This window comes from Oryctolagus cuniculus, chromosome 7, assembly GCF_051225735.1.
Source record: "Oryctolagus cuniculus isolate XC-2025 breed Fujian yellow rabbit chromosome 7, ASM5122573v1, whole genome shotgun sequence".
NCBI lineage: Eukaryota > Metazoa > Chordata > Mammalia > Lagomorpha > Leporidae > Oryctolagus > Oryctolagus cuniculus.
This window is the reverse complement of record NC_142873.1, coordinates 121,178,001-121,202,961: the sequence shown is the minus strand read 5'-3', so window position 1 is coordinate 121,202,961 and position 24,961 is coordinate 121,178,001. Positions and strand designations below refer to the sequence as shown.

The 24,961-nt window shown below is 40.5% G+C and overlaps 1 protein-coding gene across 34 annotated transcripts in view; it reads right to left on the bottom strand.

Annotated features, from left to right (window-relative positions):
- Positions 1–4,915: 4,915 nt before the first annotated feature.
- TUT4 (terminal uridylyl transferase 4) overlaps positions 4,916–24,961 on the bottom strand; it is a 210,366-nt gene continuing 190,320 nt past the window's right edge. For 12 of the 34 annotated variants that reach the window (XM_070078493.2, XM_070078501.2, XM_089300647.1 and 9 more), the window contains 6 exons: positions 22,264–22,379; positions 20,446–20,666; positions 19,223–19,323; positions 14,061–14,508; positions 7,274–7,432; positions 4,916–5,438 (listed from right to left, as the gene is read on the bottom strand). In XM_070078493.2, coding sequence (XP_069934594.2) covers positions 5,350–5,438; positions 7,274–7,432; positions 14,061–14,508; positions 19,223–19,323; positions 20,446–20,666; positions 22,264–22,379 — 1,134 coding nt within the window. In that variant the 3' untranslated portion in view covers positions 4,916–5,349. Of the gene's footprint in view, positions 5,528–7,273; positions 7,433–14,060; positions 14,509–19,222; positions 19,324–20,445; positions 20,667–22,263; positions 22,380–24,961 lie in introns of those variants that run through there. The other 22 variants (XM_089300635.1, XM_089300636.1, XM_070078497.2 and 19 more) reach the window with 10 other exon arrangements.

Sequence of the window (24,961 nt, the reverse complement as noted above, 5' to 3'; positions counted from 1 at the left end):
AAATTTTAACGATTTCTATGGAGAGCAATTTAGCAAATATAGCAGAAACCTTAAAACTTTTATCCTTTTGCCCAGTATTCCTATTTGTGGGAATTTAACCTAATAGAATAATTAAATGTATACACATTTTATTATTAGTTATGATTATCATTATGATTACATTTATGATTATCATAATGATAATCATGTTACATATATTTTGAGAAAACCTGGGTAAATGTCCATCACAATGGAATTAAGTTATTTGGTATGCATTTAATCCAATTTCTAAATAATTTAAATGGCAAGCAAAATAGAATCTCCAAGTCATTAATCATTAAACAAAATATTTCAAAACGATACAATCGTAACATTGCATTCTTGGGGCTGGCATTGTCGCATTGGATAAAGCTACCACCCGCAATGCCGGCATCCCATATCGGTGCCAGTTCAGAGTCCAGCTTCTCCAATTCTGATCCAACTCCCTGCTAATATGCCAAGGAAAGCAGAGACAAGGAGGAAGCTCCTGACTCCTGGCTTTGAATGGGCCCAGCTACAGTCATGGTGGCCATTAGAGGAGTGAACCAGCAGGTGGAAGATCTCTGTCTTAAAAATGTGTTCTTTGCCTGAGATTATTTTTCATACTTTACATAATTAACTTTGCAACCTTATAAAACTGAACTATTATAAAAGGTTATTCTCGTTTTGAACTTGAAACAGTTTTGTCAATCATTCAACACTGTCAGCTACTAAAGAGATGGGACATTAGATGCTGAAAATTACTAGACATACACTATCATATAAATAAAACCTAGGTTACCCATTCATGCCTTTTGCAAGTGACACATTGCTTTAGAAAGACAGACTGGGCTGGGGCAGTTGCAGTATTTTTGCCCCTCTTAGGTAAACTTCAAATACACAGAAAAGTGGGGAGACTACTAAGATGAACACCCCTTTATACCTCATCACCTGTTCTCCCAAGAACTAGAAGGGGTGAGATATTTGAACCAAACAAAATCTTGAATGCTGCAAGTTGTATTTTCACACAAAAGCACATGCTGGGTGAGATATGTCATTAACAAAAAAATGAGCAACTCAAGCACTTACCAGAATTCTAAAGATGCTGAAATTGTAATATGAAAAACTACCTGTAAATAAACTTGAACTTAACTCAAGGCTGTAAATTTAACAAAGATACCCTCAACCTCCTAGAATAGATTTCAAGTTATCTTTCACGTTGGGAAATATGGGCAAGAGCACAGGCAGTCTACTATTTTTAAGTAAAGTGTACCTGAGAAACCAAAATAAAAAGAACACACTATTCTTAATTTTTAGCTACTTATTATGCACATTTCCAAATAGATCTGTAGCATCATAGCATCACTTAGCCTAAAATCTGGGAAATCTAGGGGCTTAAGAGAAAACTACCTCCACTTACTATCTACACAGTCCCCAAACAGCTAAAAAGAAAAACCACACCCAGGACGGCTTCAGTCTGAATTCCGTAATGTTTCAATGAATGACCACATATACAATGGTGGCCCCCTAAAATTATAATGGGGCTGGAAAAATCCTGTTGCATTTTAACATCAAAGTCATTATAATGTAGCACAATACATTACCTGATGCTGGGATAAACAGACTCACTGAAATGGCAGTCACTAAAGTATGTCATATGGGAATGGCATTGTTTCCCAGTGGGCTGACCTGCCGCTTGACATCCTATATGTGCACTAGTTCGAGTCCCAGCTACTCCACTTCGAATCTACCTCCTGCCATTGTGCATGAAAAAGAAGCCAAAGATAGTCCAAGTACATGGATCCCTGTACCCACATGGGAGACCCAGATGGAGTTGGCCTAGCCTCTGACCATGACAGCCATTTGGAGAATGAACCAGCAAATGGAAGATCTGTCTCTCCCTCTAACTCTGCCTTTTAAATAAATAAATCATTGTTTTTAATAAAAGTACATCATATACAAATTTGTATACTATATAATGCCTGACAATAAATGACTATGTTACTGGTGTTTTATACACACACACACACACACACACACACACTTCTTTCCTCTAAAAAATATTTAGGGGTAAGGTGTTCAGCAGTTAAGACACTCACATTCTGAGCCAGTGCTGTGGTGTACCAGGTTAAAGCCCCAGCCTGCAGCACTGGCATCCCACATAGGCTCTGGTTCAAGTCTCAGCTGCTCCACTTCAGATTCAGCTCTCTGCTAATGGCCTAGGAAAGCAGTGGAAGATGCCCAAGTGCTTGGGCCCCTGCACCCGTGTGGGAGACCTAGAAGCTCCTGGCTTCAGATCGCCTCAGCTCTGGCCATTGCAGCCATATGGGGAGTGAACCAGCGGACGGAAGGCCTCTCTGTCTCTGCCTCTCTCTTTCAAATAAATAAAATAAATCTTTAAAAACTAATAAATAATTAAAAAAAAAAAACACCCACATTCTAAATCAGAATTCCAGAGCTCAGTACCTGGCTCTGGCTACTAACTCCAGCTTCCTGCTACTGCAGATTCTGGGAGGCAGCAGTAATGGCTAAGTGATTGGTTTTCTGCCATCAAAATAGGAGAACTAGATTGAGCTCCCAGCACCCAGCTTCAGCCCAGCCCAACCTCAGCTGTTGTAGACATTTAGAGATTAAACCAGTGCATTCTCTCGGTATTTGTCTCTCTCAAATAAATATTTATCATAAAATGCCAGCAACAGACATATACATCTCTTGACTGCATAAGGAGTCCATGTCAAATAATTAATTTGTATCATTAAGGTTTGTGTAAATATACCCCATAATGTCTGCAGCACTGTCCGAAACTACCAGATGAGTCATTTCTCAGAACTTTCCCTGATCATACATGATGCATGACTGTACTTCTATAATCACTGATCACAATCATCATTGCAATTAACATCCTAGCAGCTAAACTTTCCAGATGGCAGAATAGGACTCACAATGGATCATTTAGCACATAGTAGGTCCTCATTAAGAGAATTATCTTCCCTTCGCTCTAAAAGCCAGTATTAATCTCAATTAAAAATACAAAATACTCAAGGAATGGGTTCTGTGGCACAGCATGCAAAACCACTGTTTGGGAAACCCACATCCCGTATCAGAGTGCCACTTCCAGCCTAGGCTACTACATTTCAATTCAACTCCCTGCCAGTATGTTTAGAAAGCCATGGACGATGACTCAAGTACTGCAGTCTCTGCACCCATGTAGGAAACTCAGATGGGAGTTTTGGCTCCTGGCTTCTGCTTGGCCCAACCCTGCTGTCTATTATGTCTATTTTTATACACACACACACACACACACACACACACTTTTTTCCTCTAAAAAATATTTAGGGGTAAGGTGTTCAGCAGTTAAGACACCCACATTCTGGGCCAGTGCTGTGGTGCACCAGGTTAAAGCCCCAGCCTGCAGCACTGGCATCCCACATAGGCTCTGGTTCAAGTCTCAGCTGCTCCACTTCAGATCTAGCTCTCTGCTATGGCCTGGGAAAGCAGTGGAAGATGGCCCAAGTCCTTGGGCCCCTGCACCAGAATGGGAGACCTAGAAGAAGCTCCTGGCTTCAGATCGCCTCAGCTCTGGCCATTGTGGTCATTTGGGGAGTGAACCAGCGGATGAAGACCTCTCTCTCTCTCTCTCTCTGGCTACACCTCTTTCTCTGTAACTCTTTCAAATAAATAAAATAAATCTTTAAAAAAAACTCTGAAAAGAATAATTTCCATTTAAATTCCAACATGTAGATATGCTACCTTTAGATTCACTTTATTGCTCTGAGCTTCAGTTTTCATTTTCAATGACAAAATGGAGCTTCTCTTCAGGAAGGTTCAGGCCGGAGTTTAGCAGGAGCTGCTTCTAAAGAGAACAATCATTACATTTATGGCAGAGATTTTACACTGGGTAGTAGTTCAGAGTTTCCAGGGGAGACTAGACTGTAACAAAAAGTTTGGAATTTCTCATTTGTAAAAACTGAACTTGTCACAAATTTACCAAATTAAGAATTCCAGATAAAGTATTTCAATCTTTACCGGCAGATCATGAAAAATATGGTGGGGATCCACAGGTTGTATCTTGTTACCAGAATAAAAAGTATAAGAAGACATCCACCTTGATAAAAAGATATTTTAACAAATGCTTAGAATTGTCAGAGCACATACCCCTCAGGTTCATAAGAATATTCCTTCACTGAATACAAAACTGAAAACAGTTGTACATCTTATAAAAATCAAGCCCTTTAAGTTGCCTCAGGAAAAACAAAATGGAGACAGCACCTGCATCTATCAATTTCATATGGCAACTATGAAGATCCAATAAAATAAAGGACATGAAAATATCCTTGACATGTGGGAATGTAGCCTATTGCTTAAGATGCTGGTTAAGATGATCACATCAAACACCAAAGTACCTGGGTTTAATACCCATTTCCATCCAGCTGCTGACTCCAACTTACTGCTAAGGCAGACCTAGAGAGGCAGTAGTAATCACTCAAGTGTCCCATTTATGTGGGATACCTAAGTTGAGTTTCCAGCTCCCAGATTCAGCTCAGTCCAGCCCCGGCAACTGCAGGCACCTGGGAACTGAAGCAGTGGATGGAAATCTAGTAAGCACATTGCTTCTTAGCCTTTTAGCTAAGATCAAGGGTAGTAAAGCACATTTTTTGTCTCTGTCTGCTATAGACAGGAAAGAAAAAAGGAAGGTTCTTTAAATCTCTAAAAATTTAGAATACTCTATCTAAAAGAAGTCTATATTATTTTTCTATCATCTAAACTAGATGAATTAACCAAATTCATTCTTGTCCAAAAATATTTATTAACTTAAAATAGAACTACTTCAAACACACACAAAAGTAACATTTTCTGTTCAAGTATGAATATGTTCCACATACAAATATGTAGAAGAAAAAAATCCTGAATCTTCATGTAATGTAATTGTAATTTTATTTTATTTTTTTGTTTTTCACCTTTTAAAAAGTTTTTGGCACTACAAGGTTTTGTAAAGAATAGAAGTGACAAATTTAAAACACATGAAATTCTTTCCTAATTCTTAAGAACAATATATATAAAGTCTGAAGCAACCAAAGTATGAATACAGCTAATAGAAAATAAAGAATGTAATTTTTTAAATTCTCTCTTTATACAATTCATCAAGATTAAACAAAACATAAAATTCCCTTAAAAATAGGGTAATAAAATAGATGAAATTTGTATCACTCAATTTGTGATACTAGTAAAAACTATAGTTCATATTTATATACAAATAATACACCTTTTAAAAACAGTCAGAATTTAAATAAGCTATCTAAACGTGTTAAAATTTTAAATCAGGACCTGATTTGTTTTGCTTTCCATTAAATGTCACTTTTTCTGCTGAATGTAACTGACACTGAGGTACGGATACCCTTGAGACAGCAGGATTGGCTGGTTGCTGTGCATCGGTAGACCAGCTGAAAGAAAATGGACTCGCATTACTCCGAGACGTTTCCTCTTGGTGGGTGGGGACAACGCTCTCTACACCGACGGATGGCACATCTGTCTGTTGGATATAACACAGACAGGAAACTGAAAGGTGCGTGCCTATTTATCTGACAATCCCTTAAAATTAACTTGTAGCTAGTTCTTTTCTTCTATTTACACAATATGAGGAGATGAATGAATCATGTCAAAACATTGGGGAGGGGAGCAGGAAAAAGGAGGAGAATGTGAGCATGTGAAAGAAGGGAGAGGAGACAAGAGATGCAGGGTGGAATAAGAAACCCCTACAGAAGGACTGCAGACCACCCCAGCCTACACGGGCCTAGAGTATGACTTGGTCATAACTTCCCACAATCCTAGCTCTTTGCTGAAGCTGAAGAGAACCCAACCACAAAGTTCCCTCAGAATGTCTGACACAGGCTTGCCTCCCAGTAAACACACAGGCTGAAATGTATCAGGCCTGACACTTAGAGCAGGGGCCTCCCCTTACAGTTAGTGCTGCATTCGTCACCACTCCGAGTTTCTGCCTTTAATGTCCTGAACTTGTATTTTAACTATGAGACTGAGTCCAGTGTTCTAAACTCCCAGGCTAACCAAAAGCTAAAGGCCAGAATTTGAGGTTTTGCCTGTTGGAACAGACACTTCTGAGGTAAGTAGGTTAGATAAAATGTTCCAACTTTCTAGGAATTCTCAGTGTGTAAAATTCATTACCCAGGTTAAAACTGTTACTGCTACTATAAAAGCACCAGATACGCATAAAATATTCTCATGTGATTCAAGACTTACTTTTACTAAGCTAATCTATATCTCTCTTTGCTTCAAAAACTTCTATTAAATCCCTACTACTTACTATACCAAGTGCAAATTTCATAATACATATATTAGTGTACTCTCTCTAGCCTTATTAATTTTCCCATGAATCTCCATCCTCTAGTCCTGATATTTTCTCTTCTTCCTCATTATTTCAGACAAAACCCAGTGACTGTATGATATTTCTCAGCTAATAACAATATCCTTCCCTTTAATCTCTAAAAATTCACTAGGGAAATTTAAAATTTTAAATTTTTCAAATTTAAAAGACATGTTCAAATTTAAAAATCATGTATGATGTAATTTCTGGTACCCAAATCCTGCCCCTTCTGCCAGAGCAACAGTAACTGATTACACTAAATTCCTGGAGCCAGTGTTGTGGCACAGCAGGTTAAACCACCAGCTGTGATGCTGACATCCCATATGGGGTGACAGTTTCTATCCCAGCTGCTCCACTTCTGATCCAGCTCCCTGCCAAAACAACTGGGAAAGCAGCAGAAGATGGTCCAAGTGTTTGGGGCCCTGCCACACACACGGGTAATCCAGATGAAGCTCCTGGCTCCTGGCTTTGATCTGGCCCAGCCCTAACTGTTGCAGCCACCTGGGGAGTCAATCAGTGGATGGAAGATCTCTCTCTCTCGCTCTCTCTCTCTCGCTCTCACTCTCCCCCACCTTCCCTCCCTCTCCCTTTTTCTCTCTCTCCCCCCTCCCTCTCTAAAACAATCTTCAAAAATTAAAATTAAAATTAAAAAAAAATCCTACTCTCACCTATTTAACACATTTGGTTCTCATAATAACATGCAAAGAAAGCAGAGGGATTTTATTTTACTCTAGCTTGAGCAGTAAGCACCTAAATGTAGCCTGACATACAATATGCACTCTCAATAAATCTTTACTGAATGCATGAATTTTCATTCCTAGATCTTGGCCTTGTCTGAGGCTCTCTGTCCCGGAATAAACCCACCCAATCTATTATCCAATTTGTAATAAATGGTACCTTGAGAATAGAAGGGTTTGTTGGGCTGAAATCTGGCATTTCCCTGATGCATGAAGTTTTGATGCAAACCATAAGGCCACGAAGCTGGGACAAGGGGAAAATGGGGACGTGGTGCATGTTCCCAAGGAATTGGAGGATTCAGTCCTCGAAAGCCTGGCTCTGCATTTCAACAACAACAACAACGAAAAAAAAAAATTTAAAACATTAGTTTGTTGATTCAAACATTCCTTCATTCTACAAAAATATATTGAGTATGTACCAAAAAACAATTTTTTTAAAGTTAGTAAACACTTCTATTTGATCAAATTATTCACAAGACAGACAATATAAAAAGATAAATACAACAATATTTAATAATTCCCATAACACATAGGAAATACAATATTTAAATACAACAATATTTAATAATTCTCATAACACATAACACCCCTTCTGAAGAGGGGTATTATACCAGTTTCTGAACTTAGAGAATATCCTAAGATCAGCTAAGTTGAGTTTTGAAGAACAAGAAACCAGTCAAGCAAAAGGAGCAAGGAGGGCATTTTCAAGTAGAAAGAACAGCATTTACAAAAGCCTGAAAGCAGGAAAGTACAGCAAATTTGGGAGCTATAAAGCAATCAGCAATACAGACAGGGCAAAGGAGGAGGTACTAAGTAAAAGGGCTGGACAAGAAAGTGGATATATAAATGTCAAAGAATCTTAGTTTATTTTTTTTAAGATTTTTATTTATTTATTTGAGAGATAGAGTTACAGAGAGGCAGAGAGAGACATAGTATTGCATCCTATGGTTCACTCCCCAAATGGTCACAACAGCTGGAGCTGGGCTGATCCGAAGCCAGGAGCTTCTTCCAGGTCTCCAGCATGGATGCAGGAGCCCAAGCACTTGGGCCATCTTCCCAAGCAGAGAGCTGGATCAGAAGTGAAGCAGCCAAGACTAGAGCTGGTGCACCAGGCAGAGGATTAACCTACTGCACCACCCCACCCTGCCTCTTGTCTTTCTTCTAAGGACAAGAACAATCATAACAGAAATCAACTAGTATCTTGGATGAGAGGAGATCCTATTAGAAGTCTGAGGCACTATGGTACAATTGTTGAGAAATTGGGCTTTGCTCTTAAACAGGTCTGAATTCAAATCAGTTCCAAAAATCACAAAAGTCCCATTGTAAATCTCAAGTTGTTTTGAGTATCACATGAGATAACAAAAACAAAGTGGCTTGTACAAATTCTGCACATAGATAGGAACTCAAAAAATGAGTCATGTTCTTTCTGTGGCTAACTACACCCAAAAATCGTCTTAGCTTCCATAAAGATGTATCTTTAAGTACATTTTTCTAAGTGCATTACCCAGTGAATCTTCTGGGTCATTCTGGTGTTTTGTTATTCAGGGTCAAAATGTGTTGCTACAGAATACCCGAAACACATGGCATTTATTAGGTAAACTTTTGATCAACATAGAGAATTCAAATTAGAATTTAAGGGATGGGGAAGAGTAGTTAGCTACTTTCTTACAAGCTCAGTCTCATCAGAAGATAAAGAAAATGAAGCAGATACTCTAAACTCTTAAAGCCATATTTTACAACTTAGAGCTGAAGCTGAAGAGCTCATATAAAATCAACGAGATGGTATATAGATTTACTCTACCATCAATTGAGAAATTATGTTTAACAACAAGGTATTGTAACCACTTTTCCAATCAAGTATTTTTCATAATATATTATCTCATTAAAGATAATTCCAAAAAAGGGGGTGGGGCTCATAATCTCCTAATTTAATATAACCAAAATTATCATTTTTAAAAAAGATTTATTTATTTGAAAGTCAGAATTAGAGAGAGAGAATCTTCCATTTGCTAGTTCATGCCCCACATGGCCACAACAGGCCAAAGCCAGGAGCTTCCTCTGGGCTCCCATGTAGGAGGCAGGGGCTCAAACACTTGGGCCATCCTCTGCTGCTTTCCCAGGCGCAGGGAGCTGGATTGGAAGTGGAGCAGCCAGGTCTCGAACTGGCACCCAAATGGGATGCCAGCACTGCAGATGGCAGTTTAACTTGCTGCACCACAACACCAACCCCATGATTATCATTTTAATGTATTCCCACGCAGTTATTCCATTTTGACACACTAGTAAATTTAGTTACAATATTAACTATGAGTTATATATTCAGAAAACAGATAATATCTGTTGTATAACAGTTTATGATGTAATAACGTATGACATCAAAAATATATCTTCTCCATGTTTGGGCGCTAAACTGGCCACTAGAGAGACAATGACAATATCAGCAAAGACTAAAGGTTTCCAGAACAAAGTAATCTAAGTTAAATAGTGTCTGAGAATGAGTAAGTTAGCTAAGCTTTAGGGCAAGGCAGAAACAGGTAAGTGAGCAGCGAAAAGGCAGGCAGAACCAACTTAAAAAAAACAAGGGTAAGGGGTGGATGCCATGTCGTAGCAGGTAAAGCCTGCTAACAGTGCCAGCATCCCATATGGGCACCACTTCAAATCCCAGCTGCTCCACTTCTGATCCAGCTCTCTGCTATGGAAAGCAGCAGCAGATGGTCCAAATCTATCGGGCCCCTGCACCCACATGAGAGACCGGAAGAAGCTCCTGGTTCCTGGCTTCCGATTGGCTCAGCTCCAGCTGTTGCAGCCCTTTGGGGAGTGAACAAGCAGATCGAAGATCTCTGTCTCTCCTCCTTTTTTTTTTTTTTTTTTTTTGACGGAGAGAGAGAGACAGAGAGAAAGGTCTTCCTTCCTTCCATTGGTTCACCCCCGAAATGGTTGCTGCAGCCAGCGCACTGCACCAATCCAAACCCAGGAGCCAGGTGTTTCCTCCTGGTCTCCCATGCAGGTGCAGGCAGGGCCCAAGCACTTGGGCCATTCTCCACTGCCTTCCCGGGCCACAGCAGAGAGCTGGCCTGGAAGAGGAGCACCTGGGACAGAATCCGGCTCTCCGACCTGGACTAGAATCCAGGGTGCCCCGGTGCCGCAGGCAGAGGATTAGCCTAGTGAGCCGCGGCACCGGCTGTAACTACCTTTCAAATAAAATAAATAAATCTTAAAAAATAACAAAAACTCAGGGGTAAGAGGCAATACAGTGTGTTTGCGGGATATTAATTGCTTCATTATGACTGAAACAGAGATCAGCAAGTGGTGGGGGACTTAAAATTATAAAAATTGAACTGATACACCATGCAGCAGAAACACTGTATCTGTGTTCATGGTTATGCAACTCAGTGACTATCATGGTAGTACATGATATGGCATAAAAACTCTGGTGAAATGATACAACCAGAGGCCACATTAAAAGGACCATGAATGCCATTTATACTTTGATCTCAGTAATTAAGTTTCCACATTCTGACATTTCTGTTGAGTAAAATACATTATTTGCCTTTTTCCCAAAGAGGGTAGACATATTTTCCCCAACATCACAGTTCTCTAAGGAATAGCATATTTTAATAACCACTAAATTTTTTTTTAAAATTGATAAAGAGAAAGAACTGAACTTTCAGTCTACTCTTCCTATACCAATTGGATTATGGGATAATTAGAGTAATCAAGTAGTTAATAAGGAAAGTTCTTTTTTTTTTTTTCACAAATAACCACAAGTAATAAGTAGAAAATTATCATTGTACAATGAATATCTAGTGGAGGAATGGATACTGGGAGCAGACATGTGGCACAGCAGTTAAATCCTCTATCAGAAGGCCTGGTTCAGGGCTGCTGTTGTGGCAGAGTAGGTTAAGCCACCACCTGCATGCTGGCATGCCATATGGGTGAAGGTTTGAGCCCCTGCTGCTTCACTTTCAATCTGGCTCCCTGCTAATGCACCTGGGAAAGCAGCAGAGGATAGCCCGAGTGCTTGGGCCCCTGCACCCACATATGAAACCTGGAAGAAGCTCCTCGCTTCAGCTTGGCCCATCCATTGCCACCATTTGGGGAGTGAACCATAAGATGAAAGAGCACTCTCTCTCTCTCTCTCTGAATCTGCCTTTAAAATAAAAAAATCAATATTTGGGGAAAAAAAAAAAAGGCCTGGTTGCAGTCCAGGTTACAGTTTATGATCTAGCTTCCTGCTGCTGCATACCACAGGTGGCAGAAGATGATACTTAACTACTGAGTCCTGAGCTCCTGGCTTTGGAGAAAGCCCGCCCTGGCTGACACAGGCATCTGGGGGAATGGACTAGTAGATGGAGTATCTGTCTCTCCCTCTCAAATGAAAAAAAAAAAATTTTTTTTTTTAATTAAAAAGAAAGAATGTATACTGTCAACAATCATCACCGGCAGCTAAGACCATTAAGTAAAAATGAGGAAGTTCATGAAGGACAGAGAAGACTTACATCACCTAACTCACAGATCACTCTTCAGTCACTAAAACAGGAACAATCAGACAGAACATTCCTTCTCAAGTAAGGCAACAAAAAATATATAGGACCAACTAAGAAGTGTGATTGTTCTCAAAAAGATCTAATCAAGTCTCCAAATCTTCGAGTTTACAGAAAACAGAGATAAAGCTGTACATTAAATGACAACATAAAGATAGAATCACTTAACTCCAAACTATGGAAAATGATATATTTTCTTCATTATAGGTGAAAAACTAGGGTGGAAGAACTGTTATATGCAACATGTAAGAATAAAACCATTTATAATTATGCACTTTGAATCTTGATTTAAATCAACAATAAGAATACTCTGGGAGAAACAGGGGAAATGAATAAGCATTAGATACCCAGTGTGATAACGGTCTTAGCCGTTTTTCTTTTAGTGACATGAACTGATGTTTAAAAACAAATTTGAGGGGCCAGCGTTGCGGCGTAATAGGTTAATCCTCTGTCTGCAGCGCTGGCATCCCATATGGGCACCGGTTCTAATCCTGGCTGCTCCTCTTCCAATTTAGCTCTGTTATATGGCCCAGGAAAGTAGTAGAAAATGGCCCAGGGGGCTCACATTGTGGCACAGCGGGTTAAAGCCCCAGCCTGAAGCCCCTGAATCCCATATGAGCACCAGTTCTAGTCCTGGCTGCTCCTCTGCTGATTCAGCTCCCGGCTACGGCCTGGGAAGGCAAAAGATGGCCCAAGTCCTTGGGCCCCTGCACCCACATGGGAAATCTAGAAGAAGGTCCTGGCTCCTGATAGGCTCAGCTCCAGCTGTTGCAGCCATTCTGGGAATGAACCAGCAGATGGAAGACCTCTCTCTCCCTTCATCTCTACCTCTCTCTATAACTCTTTCTTTCAAATAAATAAAAATAAATCTCAAGAAAGAAAGAAAGAGAGAGAGAGAGAGAGAGAGAGAGAGAATGGCCCAAGTGCTTGGGCCCCTGCATCTGCATGGGAGACCCAGATGAAGCTCCTGGATCCTGGCTTTAGATCGGCTTAGCTCCGACCGTTGTGGCCAGTTGGGAAGTGAACCAGAGGATGGAAGACCTTTTTCTCTGTCTCTCCCTCTCACTGTCTGTAACTCTACCTCTCAAATAAATAAGTAAAAATCTTTAAAAAAAAAAAAAAAGCAAATTTGATAAAATGTCTAGGATTTGATTAAATACTCAAGCCAAAATAAATTTTAAAAGGTGGGGAAGATTTAAAAGAATAGCAAATTACAACTGTTAAAGTTGGGTTTGGGGGTTCACTACATTTTACTCTCACTTTCTGCATATGTTTCAAAATTTCCACAATAGTTTTTAAAATTATTATCACTAAAAAACTTAATATGAAGCTAGATTTATACCATACATCAACCACTTTTTTTTTTTTTTTTTTTTTTTGACAGGCAGAGTGGACAGTGAGCGAGAGAGACAGAGAGAAAGGTCTTCCTTTGCCGTTGGTTCACCCTCCAATGGCCACCGCGGCCGGCGCGCTGCAGCCGGCGCACCACGCTGATCCGATGGCAGGAGCCAGGTACTTCTCCTGGTCTTCCATGGGGTGCAGGGCCCAAGTACTCGGGCCATCCTCCACTGCACTCCCTGGCCACAGCAGAGAGCTGGCCTGGAAGAGGGGCAACCGGGACAGAATCCGGCGCCCCGACCGGGACTAGAACCCGGTGTGCCGGCGCCGCAAGGCGGAGGATTAGCCTAGTGAGCCGCGGCGCCGGCCTCAACCACTTTTTAAATAGGCAAACATAATAAAGACTAGAAGAAGGTAAGACAGCAAAATATTACTTAGTAGCTGCATCCAGTAACTGAGATAAAAAAGAGTCATGCTCTATAATGAATAGTACCTATATATCAGAGAAAAACTATTTTAATGTTAATTGCTATTAATATCTTTATCTTTTTAAAAAAATTTTTACTAAGAGACAGTACAGTCTAGAATACAGAGCACAAGTTTTGAATGAAGAAATTAGATTAAATCTTAACCATGATTAACTATAATATGAAAAACTACTTAGCCATCCAGTTACATCAACTATAAAATACCAAGCAACATGCCAGTGAAAACTAAAAATAACAGAACACCTAATATTTAACGTGCATCACTTAACATTCACAAAATCCCCTTGAGTTAGATGTCATCAATATCCCTATGAATATATAAATCCCAGATGAAACCGATACACAACAGGTTTAATAATTTCACAAGGTCTCACAATAAATGGCAGAGCCAGATTCAAATCTAGGAGATCTGAATCCATACTCTTAACTTTTATCTAATCCTGTACTGTCCTTCCACAAACACTTATTGCTTGCCTTCACATTACTTTCCTCACATTATTTTTCTAAATTCAACCAATAATTCCAATCAACCAATCCTTCTACAGGCAGATATAAAAGAAAAAAAGCAAAGAATTACCAGAATTCCCCACTGCACCATTGTTCACCAGGGAATTTGGAGCCACAGTACGAGGCCAGTGTCCATCATGAGAGGAGTTAGGGATCGCCACAGGTCTGGCAGCAGGCTGTGCAAAGATGATGCTGGGATCATTCAGGCCAATATTGCTGGGGGCACTGCCTGGGGCAGAATGGATTACTGGGCCATGGATAGGCCAGGATGGAGCGGGGATTTGGAGGGGATGCATTGGCAACAATCCCATATTGTGCATGGGAGAATACTGAGCTGGTGGTGACTGGGGAAAGTTATACATAGGCATTTGGACCTGATGGGAAGGCTGGGCTCCCTGCTGAGGTGGGCCAAGCTTAGGCTGGGATCCTGGCTGGGATTGAGTCTGGGTAATAGCAGCTGATTGGTTAGAGTTCTGTGGAAATGGCTGGGGCTGAGGAGAGTAAGATGGTGAATCAGACTGTAGAGAAAAAAAGATACATTTCAAATTAATTTACAAACATCTTAATTTTTTTAAATACAGATGATCAAAATATAGAATTATGAAGTTATTTCATTAGAATACTATACAGAGAATTCTATAATATATATAAAATAATAATTAAAACTCATATTACATGAGGGTAGAATTTTTCCAAAGTTACCGAAACTCTCTCTTTCATGAGTACTGCCTCATAAACCTTTTCACTGGTCAAAGGACAAAGAATTCAGACATCATTCTCATCCTGAGAAACATGTATTTCCCATTGTGAATTTAAAAATTAAATGTCAAAAATCTCATAGGGGCAAGTACTGTAGCACAGTGGGTTAAGCCGCTGCCTGTGATACTGGCATCCCATAGCAGTGTCCCATCTCTGATCTAACTCCCTTCTAAAGCACCTGTAAATGCAGCAAAGGATGTCCCAAACACTTGGGCCCCTGGCATCTACAAGGGAAACCCGGATGGAGTTCCTGGCTCCTGGCTTTGGTCTGCCCAGTGCACCCATTGTGGCCATTTAGGGAGTGAACCAGCAAGTGGAAGATCTCAATCTCTCTCTCTTCTCTAACTAATGTGCAAATAAAAATAATCATGTATGCCCTCATGGAGCTTAATATTTATGGGAGGAATGGCAGCAAGTAAACACTACAAAAGGAATCCCAATCATCTATAATGATTACTATGAAAAAGAATATATAAGGTACAAGTAAAATGAAATCCCAAAGCAGGAATGCCTAAACTCACATTGGCAGGAGGAGAGAAGATCAAGGAAAACTGGAAATCAGGGGATGTCCCCAGAGGAAGTGACCTTTAACTTAAGACTAAAGATTAACCAGAAACTGCTCTGATAAATTAAAGTACAGAGATAAGAAAAAGGGAAACCGGCGCCGCGGCTCACTAGGCTAATCCTCCACCTTGCGGCGCCGGCACACCGGGTTCTAGTCCTAGTTGGGGCGCCAGATTCTGTCCTGGTTGCCCCTCTTCCAGGCAAGCTCTCTGCTGTGGCCAGGGAGTGCAGTGGAGGATGGCCCAAGTGCTTGGGCCCTGCACCCCATGGGAGACCAGAAGCACATGGCTCCTGCCTTCGGATCAGCGCGGTGCGCCAGCCGCGGCAGCCATTGGAGGGTGAACCAACGGCAAAGGAAGACCTTTCTCTCTGTCTCTCTCGCTCACTGTCCACTCTGCCTGTCAAAAAACAAAAAACAAACAAAAAAAAAAAACCAGAGAGAGAAAGAAAGGGAAAAGTATTGCAGGCAGAGGGAACAACACAATTGAAAGCCTACAGGTATGAAAATACATGGTTCTGTCAAGGAATTTGAAAGAAGTTCAAAATTCCTGGACTAGAAGGGAAGGTAAATGGTAGCTATGAGGCTGAAGATTAAACAGGGCAAGATAATGAAAGGTCTAATCTGTTGACTTACATTATATTCTGAGGGCAGTGGGAAACTACTGAAGGGTTTTTAACAGGTCAGGAATATGACCAATCTTTATTTTTAAAAGTTATTCTAGTTTAATTAGAATGAATTAGAATAAATAGAAAATTTTTTGAAGATCTATTTGAAAGGCAGAGTGAGAGACAGAGAGAGAGAGAGATTCTACCTGCTGGTTCACTCCCCAAATGGCTACAACAACTAGTGCTGGGCCAACCTGAATCCAGGAGCTAGATGCTTGTTCCAGGTCTCCCACATGGGTATAGGGGCCCAAGCACTTTGGCCATCTTCTACTGCTTTCCCAGGCATGTTAGCAGGGAGCTGGATCAGAAGTGGAGCAGCTGGGACTTGAACTGGCACCCATAGGGATGCCAGCATCACAGGCAGCAGCTTTACTTGCTACACCACAGCCCTGGTCCCCTAAAAAATTTTAAAGCCTAATTAGATCACTGATCTGTTAGCTTCTGTGAATTTGTTGGTATGTATACTGTATTTATTATTAATAAAGTATTTTTTAAAAAAATAAGTAACATTTTCAAAAAAAGAATAAAGACTAAGACGACCGATTAGGAAGCTGCTATAATACAGCAGTCCAGAAATGATGGTAGCCTAGGATATGGAAATACAATACAGAGACAGAAGGAAGCAATGACTATGAGTTCTGTTATATAACATCCCCCCTTTTCCCCCAGGCAAAACCAATAGGACTTAGTGACTGACCGGATGTAAAGGTTGAAGAGGGAGAAATTTTTCTTTCTTTCTTTTTTCTTTTATTTATTTATTTATTTATTTATTTATTTATTTATTTATTTATTTTTTGTAACATGCAGAGTGGACAGTGAGAGAGAGAGACAGAGAGAAAGGTCTTCCTTTGCTGTTGGTTCACCTCCAATGGCAGCCGCGGCCAGCGCACCGCGCTGATCCGAAGCCAGGAGCCAGGTGCTTCTCCTGGTCTCCCATGCGGGTGCCCGGCCCAACGACTTGGGCCATCCTCCACTGCATTCCTGGGCCATAGCAGAGAGCTGGCCTGGAAGAGGGGCAACCGGGACAGAATCCGGCGCCCCGACCGGGACTAGAATCCGGTGTGCCAGTGCCACCTATTCGCCTATTGAGCCACGGCGCCAGCCTAGAAAATTTTCAAACTAGAAAGATACTGAGATTGTTCAATAACGCCAAATACAGGAGTAAGAGGCAAGTCAACAGAGCTGGAGCAGAATATAAACTACATTCTAGACAGGCTGATGTTGGAAATGATTTGTGAGACACCAGAATAGTGATGTCCATTAGACAGACTTTTTTTTAGATTTATTTATTTATTTGAAAGTCAGTTACAGAGAAGGGAGAAGGAGAAAGAGATGAAAGATGAGAAAACAAGAGAGAGAAATATCTTCTATCCATTGGTTCACTCCCCAGATGGCTACAACAGCCAAAGCTGGGCCAGCCCAAAGTCAGGAGTCAGGAGCTTCATCTCCATCTCCCATATCGGTGCAGGGGCCCAAGTACTGAGGCCATCCTTAGCTGCTTGCTCAGGTGCATTAGCAGGGAGCTGGGTCAGAAGTAGAGCAGCCAGGACTGGAACCATTGCCCATATGCTGATGCCAGCATCAGAGGTGACAGCTTAACTCACTGTGCCATAACATCAGCCCTCAGACAGACTCTTACAGAAAATTCAGGTGAGACAAAAGCTGGGGCAAGAGGCAGAAAGTGAAAATTAGGAGCAGCACAGAAAAGTAGTAAGCTTTATTATTTTTTAAAAGATTTATTTTTATTTATTTGAAAGGCAGGAGAGGGAGAGACAGAGTTCTTCCATCCTTTGGTTCACTCCCCAAATGGCCCCAACAGCCAGAGCAGGCCAAAGCCAGGAGTGAGGAATTTCTTAGAGGTGTTCCATGTAGCTGCTGGGACCCAAGGACTTGGGCTACCTTCCCCTGCTTTCCCAGATGCATTAGCAGTGATTTGGATTGCAAGTGGAGCAACCTGGACTCAAACCTGCACCCATCTTGGATGCCGCTGTTCCAAGCAGTGGCTTTGCACCCTACACCACAATATTGGTCCCATTTTTTATTATTTTTGAAGTATTTTATAAAAACAAAAATGAAGAATATACGCATAGCATACATCACTCAGCACATGTTAAATATTATTATAAAATTTATGAAAATTTCAGGTACACAGTAGATATTCAAATATTTGGGGTACGAGTGGAAAAGAGTGTTTTTCCAAAACTCTACTACTGCTCTTTGAATACTAGTCTTTTCTCAAACACAAATCACATCCAATTTAGCATGCTTATCAGTTAATAGCTTTGAATCTAGAAACAGATTTCTGTCTTGTAATTCCTCTTATTTTCAGCTTCTCAACATGTAAAATTTCATCACACTAATATCTAACACTTCACTCAAAAGACAAAATTTGACAGAAGTGTGAAGCTCTGAAACATGGTGTCAGGTTTAGAAAAGCACTCAGGATAGAATTAATTAACTAAAGAAATATAAAGTAAATATAAAGGTAGACAAAAGAACAATTTATTCAAGTTATATAAAACTTGTGGGGCCATCATTGTGGCACAACAGGTAAAGTCACCGCTTATGACACCAATATCCCATATTGAACTGCCAGTTCAAGACCTGGTTTCTCTGCTTCCAATCCAGCTTCCTGCTAATGTGCCTGAAAAGGCAGCAATGGTGGCCCAAGTAAGTGGGCTCCTGCCACCTATGTGTTAAGACTAAGATGGAGTACCTGGCTTCCACCTTCAACCTGGCCTTAAATCTGGTTGTTGTAGCCACTTGAGGAGTAATCCAGTGGATGGAAGAGCATTCGCTCACTCTCACTCTCTTAGGTATCTGTAAGTCAGGCTATGAGAAGACACACAGAAGTCTCATGGATACAAGATGTAACATGTATATTTCCCTAACAGCACTAAATATCTCAATTTTTATGTCTGTTTTGATTAATGGTAGACATTTTTCCACTATGCAAAGCCTGAAACCTCAAAATCATAACCTTATTTTGATTCATCTTATTAGTTATTTTAGATTAGAAATGAGGAAGCAGGATCAAATATATTAATGAGCTTGCGCAGAGAAAGACACCTAGATCCTTATTCCAAAAGTAATGCTCATTCCACCCTTTATGCCTTTCAATGACACATCTAAAAAGCATTAGAAAATCTGAAGACTTTATTTGCCTGATAGATACACCATAACTCAAGAAAGACAGTGCTATATTCCTGTTAAAATGAATCCATTCACAGGCACTGTACTTACACATTCTGAGGACTGTCTAGTCCTTACAGATTGGTCACCCTGTTGCTGGGCTGAACCAGCCACCTGCTGGGCATTGACGAGGTTGCGAACCAGTTGGGCTGCTAAGAGAAAACATCACAAAGAAAATCCAAAGATAAAGTAGCAGGAAAATGACCATAAAGTTTCTTCTTATGTAAAAGAATCTCAAATATCTCTGAAATTTTATAAACTTGGACTTTTAACTCTTATTATTAGTGAAAGACCTGTAACAGCTATTTTCTCCTAATTTTTTAATCCTATAGATCAATTGAAAAAACAAAGGTCACTGGTTCTAAAAAACAAGAATAAGTGCCAAATCACTTTCTTAAAGGAGACAATATATTCAAGAAAATAATTTCTGCAAAAGAAGTCTTAATAAGTAGAAACTATCACTTCTAAAATACTTTTTTCTTCCCAATAAATTCTCATTTGGGTTAATATGTAATTCTTAAAATTCTTTGTGAAATAAAATAGGAACAAGTCTCCCTCTCTCATAATACCTGTGAGAGTAACTATAATTTCTCTTATATCTTCGAGAGTAACTATAATTTCTCTTATATCTTCCCAGAAAAAGTCTTAAAAAGAATGTAATATTATAGCAAGAAAAATGAGGATTCTAACTCCAATCCAAAAAATACGTAGATGGAACTGAATACAAGAGACTGCACAGCCGGCGCCGCGGCTCACTAGGCTAATCCTCCGCCTTGCGGCGCCGGCACACCGGGTTCTAGTCCCAGTCGGGGTGCCGGATTCTGTCCCGGTTGCCCCTCTTCCAGGCCAGCTCTCTGCTGTGGCCAGGGAGTGCAGTGGAGGATGGCCCAGGTGCTTGGGCCCTGCACCCCATGGGAGACCAGGATAAGTACCTGGCTCCTGCCATCGGATCAGCGCGGTGCACCGGCCGCAGCGCGCCGGCCGCGGCAGCCATTGGAGGGTGAACCAACAGCAAAAAGGAAGACCTTTCTCTCTGTCTCTCTCACTGTCCACTCTGCCTGTCAAAAAAAAAAAAAAAGAGACTGTACAGCCCTTGATGATGAACACATCCAAGTTCTACTAAAGGTCTCATTGTCTAATTTTATCTTTCTGACAAATTACAAGCCTCAAAATCACTCAACTAGGTGTGTAACAGAAAGGAATCAGTGTCCTTAGCATGATATCAACATAAACTATATTTCCAACAGAAACGATTTTTAACCTTTTATATTTACCTGCCACATTACTATTCCTTTGACGGGCCAGCTTGACTTCTGGGCACTCCCTTCGTACATGTCCTGCATCTCCACATATAAAACATCTGAGATCTCTGGGGTCTCTAAAGTCTCGAGTGTCATGGAGATCTCGGGAATCAAGATCTCGGGAATCTTTCTCCTCTTCATTGCCTTCTTTTTCTTCTTCACTGTCTTTCTTCTTTAGTCTAAACAATAAACTGCTGATACCAATAATGTGTGGGCTAGGGACTTATAAACTTAGTGAGTCACAAAACAAACTAAACCTTCCAAGAGTCACCACAATAACAAAGGGACTAACATGTCCACTGTTGCATGCATTGCTTGTTTAAGGAAAGGGAACTCACATGTATAGTGCACCTACTGATATGGAGGAAACTGGGTATTCCAGTTTTATAACACAATACTTTATTAAAAATGTTTAATATGAAATTTTAAATCTCTAACAGTCCTTGGAGATCGATATTTATTATCTTCTTTCTCTCCAGTTTCTTTAGATGTATTTATTTATCTATTTGAGAGTCAGAGTTACAGACAGAGAGATGTCTTCTATCTGCTGGTTCACTCCCCAAATGGCTGAAGCAGCCACAGCTGGGCCGATCCGGAGCCAGGCGTTTCTTCCAGGTCTCCCACATGGCTGCAGGTGCCTAAGCATTTGGGCTACCTTCCACTGCTTTCCCAGGCCATTAGCAGGGAGCTGGACTGCAAGAGGAGCAGGCAGGACACAAACTAGTGCCCACGTGGGATGCTGGTCCTGTAGGCAGAGGCTTAACCTACTATGCCACAGCACCAGCCCCTCCAGTTTCCTTAAAGAAGCAACTCAGGCTAAGAAAAAGTTAAGTGTCTTGCCTAAATTTAACAGTCAATAAACAGCAGCAATAGAAGTATGTTCTGTCTGCACAGTTCCAACTTTTTATATTATGACAGACTGGATGAAAGGATCGATTTTCCTGGCAGATTAAGTACAGCATATAGAATCCAGGGAATATAATTCACAGATATATTTGGAGGGAGTATTTAAGATGTATATTCCTCAAAGTATCTAATATATATGTATACCTCACAGCATTTATCTCAAGGTCTCAGTTAATTTTATTTTAATTATTAGTTTGCATGACTGTGATATCCTCAGAAAGAACCCCAACATCTCAATCATTTTTTTCTTGGTTCCTAGCACAGTGCCTCTCACACAGTAGGTGTCAATAAATATTTCTTCAATTAAAAGGAAATGAGGCCGGCGCCATGGCTCAACAGGCTAATCCTCCGCCTTGCGGCGCCGGCACACTGGGTTCTAGTCCCAGTCGGGGCGCCGGATTCTGTCCCGGTTGCCCCTCTTCCAGGCCAGCTCTCTGCTATGGCCCATGAGTGCAGTGGAGGATGGCCCAAGTGCTTGGGCCCTGCACCCTATGGGAGACCAGGATGAGCACCTGGCTCCTGCCATCGGATCAGTGCGGTGCGCCGGCTGCAGTGCGCCAGCGGCAGCGGCCATTGGAGGGTGAACCAACGGCAAAGGAAGACCTTTCTCTCTGTCTCTCTCTCACTGTCCACTCTGTCAAAAATTAAAAAAAAAAAAAAAAAGAAATGAAATGGATTGGTGAATAAATGAACAAATCAATGTTATAAGACATTATACCACAAATAAATCTCATCCTACTAAAAATTCCACTCAAATAAACATATCTTAGGTTACCATATAAAGCCCTGAATTTTCTCACTTAAATACTTCTGAACACAAATATAGCTACAAACTAGACTCACATTTACATTCCCAATAAGGCTGATACATAATAATTTGCCAACCTTTTCCTTTTTGGGCAGTCTTTCATGTAATGGCCTATTTTTCCACACACACGGCAACATCGATCATTGGGAGCCAGTTCTCCATCTGTTAATACTCTGGAATCAAAGAAGTACTCCTAGGGAGACAATGGAATTTTACCAGAAAAAAATTATGATAAAACTTTTGGATCCAAATGGAAAGGAGATGAAGATAAAAAGTTTCAACCAACAGGAAATAAATATCAACAAATATTTCACTATAATTAAAATCACAATAAGAGAAAAAGATTCAGAATCATCATAGCTAACAGTACTATACATTTTGCATACACATTATGTTACAGACCCTACAGATGAATGAAGAAATCTCAATAAAATACATACAATATATTTCACCTTCATTTACTCAGCATTCAAGACACTTGCCCAAAGTAAAAAAGTTGGCTAAGTCTCAAATAAAGCATTTAAAGCTAAGTCTGTCTTGCTAGAAAGCTCATATTTTTCTGCTACATCAGGCTACTTTCAGGGAAAAAAAAATTCTCTGTACAAAAGAGCTTTAGGTTAATAAAGCAATCTTCTGGTTTCTTCCAAATATAGTTAGATCTGCATACAACTTTTAAAGAACATGTAAGATTTACCATATAAAATGAAGTGTACTGAAAGAGAAGGTAAGAGAACTAAGAAGTAAATAATTTCTCGAAGTCTTAAATCCAAGGCACATTTTTGCTTTATCCCTCTTAAACTTTGTTTCAGTTATACACTATCACAAAACTAACTGGTCCTAATAGTACCTACACTTCCAGAAGGCAAGAGAATATGTCCACTTAAACTGTCTTCAAATCTGAGTGATAGGGACAGTCATTTAGCCCAGCAGTTAAGACACTGTGTCCCATATCAGAGTACCTGGGTTCAACAAACTGTTATGGCTAATGACTCCAGCTTCCTGCTAATGCAGACCCTAGGAGGCAGCAGTACTGGTTCAAGTAATTGGGTCCCTGAAACCAATGTGGGAGACCTTGATTCTGAATCCCTGCCTCTGTGCTATGAGCAGCCCAGCACTGGCCACCAAAGGCATTTAGGAAGAAAATCGGGGGATGGAAGCTCTCTGCCTCTTTCTGCATGTCTGTCACATAAGAAACAAAAATTATTAAAATCAGAGATGGGGCAGGCATTTGGCACAACAGTCAAGTTGTTGTTTGGAACACTTGTAAACCAAACCAGAGTGCCTGGTTCCATTTCCAGCTCTTTCATTTCCAATCCTGGTTCTTGCCAATGCACACTCTAGGAGGCAGCAGATAATGATAATGATCTGAGTTCAGGCTTCAGGCTTCAGTCTTGCCCAGCTCTGACTGTTGCAGTATTTGGGAGTCAATCAGTAGACGGAAAATGTCTGTGTGTATGTCTGTACTTCTCTTTCTCTTTCAATTTTTTTTCAACAGAAGATGGTCCAAGTGCTTGGGCCCCTGCTGCCCACGTAGGAGACCAAGAAGAAGCACCTGGCTCCTAGCTTCAGCCTGGCCCATCCTCGGCTGCTGCAGCCATCTGGAGAGCTAACCAGAGGATGGAAGATCTCTCACGCTCTTTCTGTCTCTCCCTCTAACTTTTTCAAATAATTAAATAAATCTTTAAAAAATTTTTTTAAAATCATAAGTAAAAGTAAGAGACACATCCGGGGCCACCACTGTAACACAGCAGGTTAAGTCACTGTCTACAGTGCCAGCATCACATACAGGTACCAGTTCAAGTCCTAGCTCCTCCACTTCTGATCCAGCTCTCTGGTAATGTATCAGGGAAGACAGAAGATGGCAGAAGTGCTTAGGCCCCTGCACCTGTGTTGGAAACCAGAAGGAAACTCCTGGCTTCAGACAGGCCAAGCCCCAGCTGTTACACTCTTTTGGGGAGTGAACTGTGGATGGAAAACCTACCTCTGTTTCTCCCTCTATCCCTCTCTAAAAAGAGATATACATCCAATAGGATGACTATATAGTTTTAAAAGCATATAACAAGATATTGGTGAGGATATGGCTCAACTGGAAGCTATATATAATGCTAGTGAGACTGAGATCCAGAAACATACAAGGATAACCACTCTCACCATTGCTATTCAACATAATCCTGGAAGTTTTAGCCAGAGCCATTAGGCAAAAAAAAAAAAAAAAAAAAAAAAAAGAGAGAGACAATCAAAGGGATACAGACCAAAGGGAGAGTCAAGCTATCCCTATTTGCAGATGACATGATTCTATATATAGGAGATCCAAAAGACTCAACTAAGAGACTACTGGAACTCACAGAAGAGTGAGGTAAAGTGGCAGGATATAAAATCATCACACAAAAATCAACAGCTTTTATATACACAGACAATGCCACGGCATAGGAAAGAATTTCTAAGCTCAATCCCATTCACAATAGCTACAAAAAAAATCAAATATCTTGGAATAAATTATGTCAACAATCTGTGCAAAACATTAAAGAAAGAAACAAGAAGATATAAAAAAGTGGAAAAACCTTTCACGTTCATGGATTGGAAGAATCAATATCACCAAAATGTCCATACTTCCAAAAGCAATTTACAGATTCAATGTGATACCAATCAAAATACCAAGGACTTTCTTCTTAGATATAGAAAATGTGATACTGGAATTCACACGGAAACAGGAGATCCTGAATAGGTAAAGCAATCTTAAACAACAAAAACAAAGCAGGAGGTATCAAAATATCA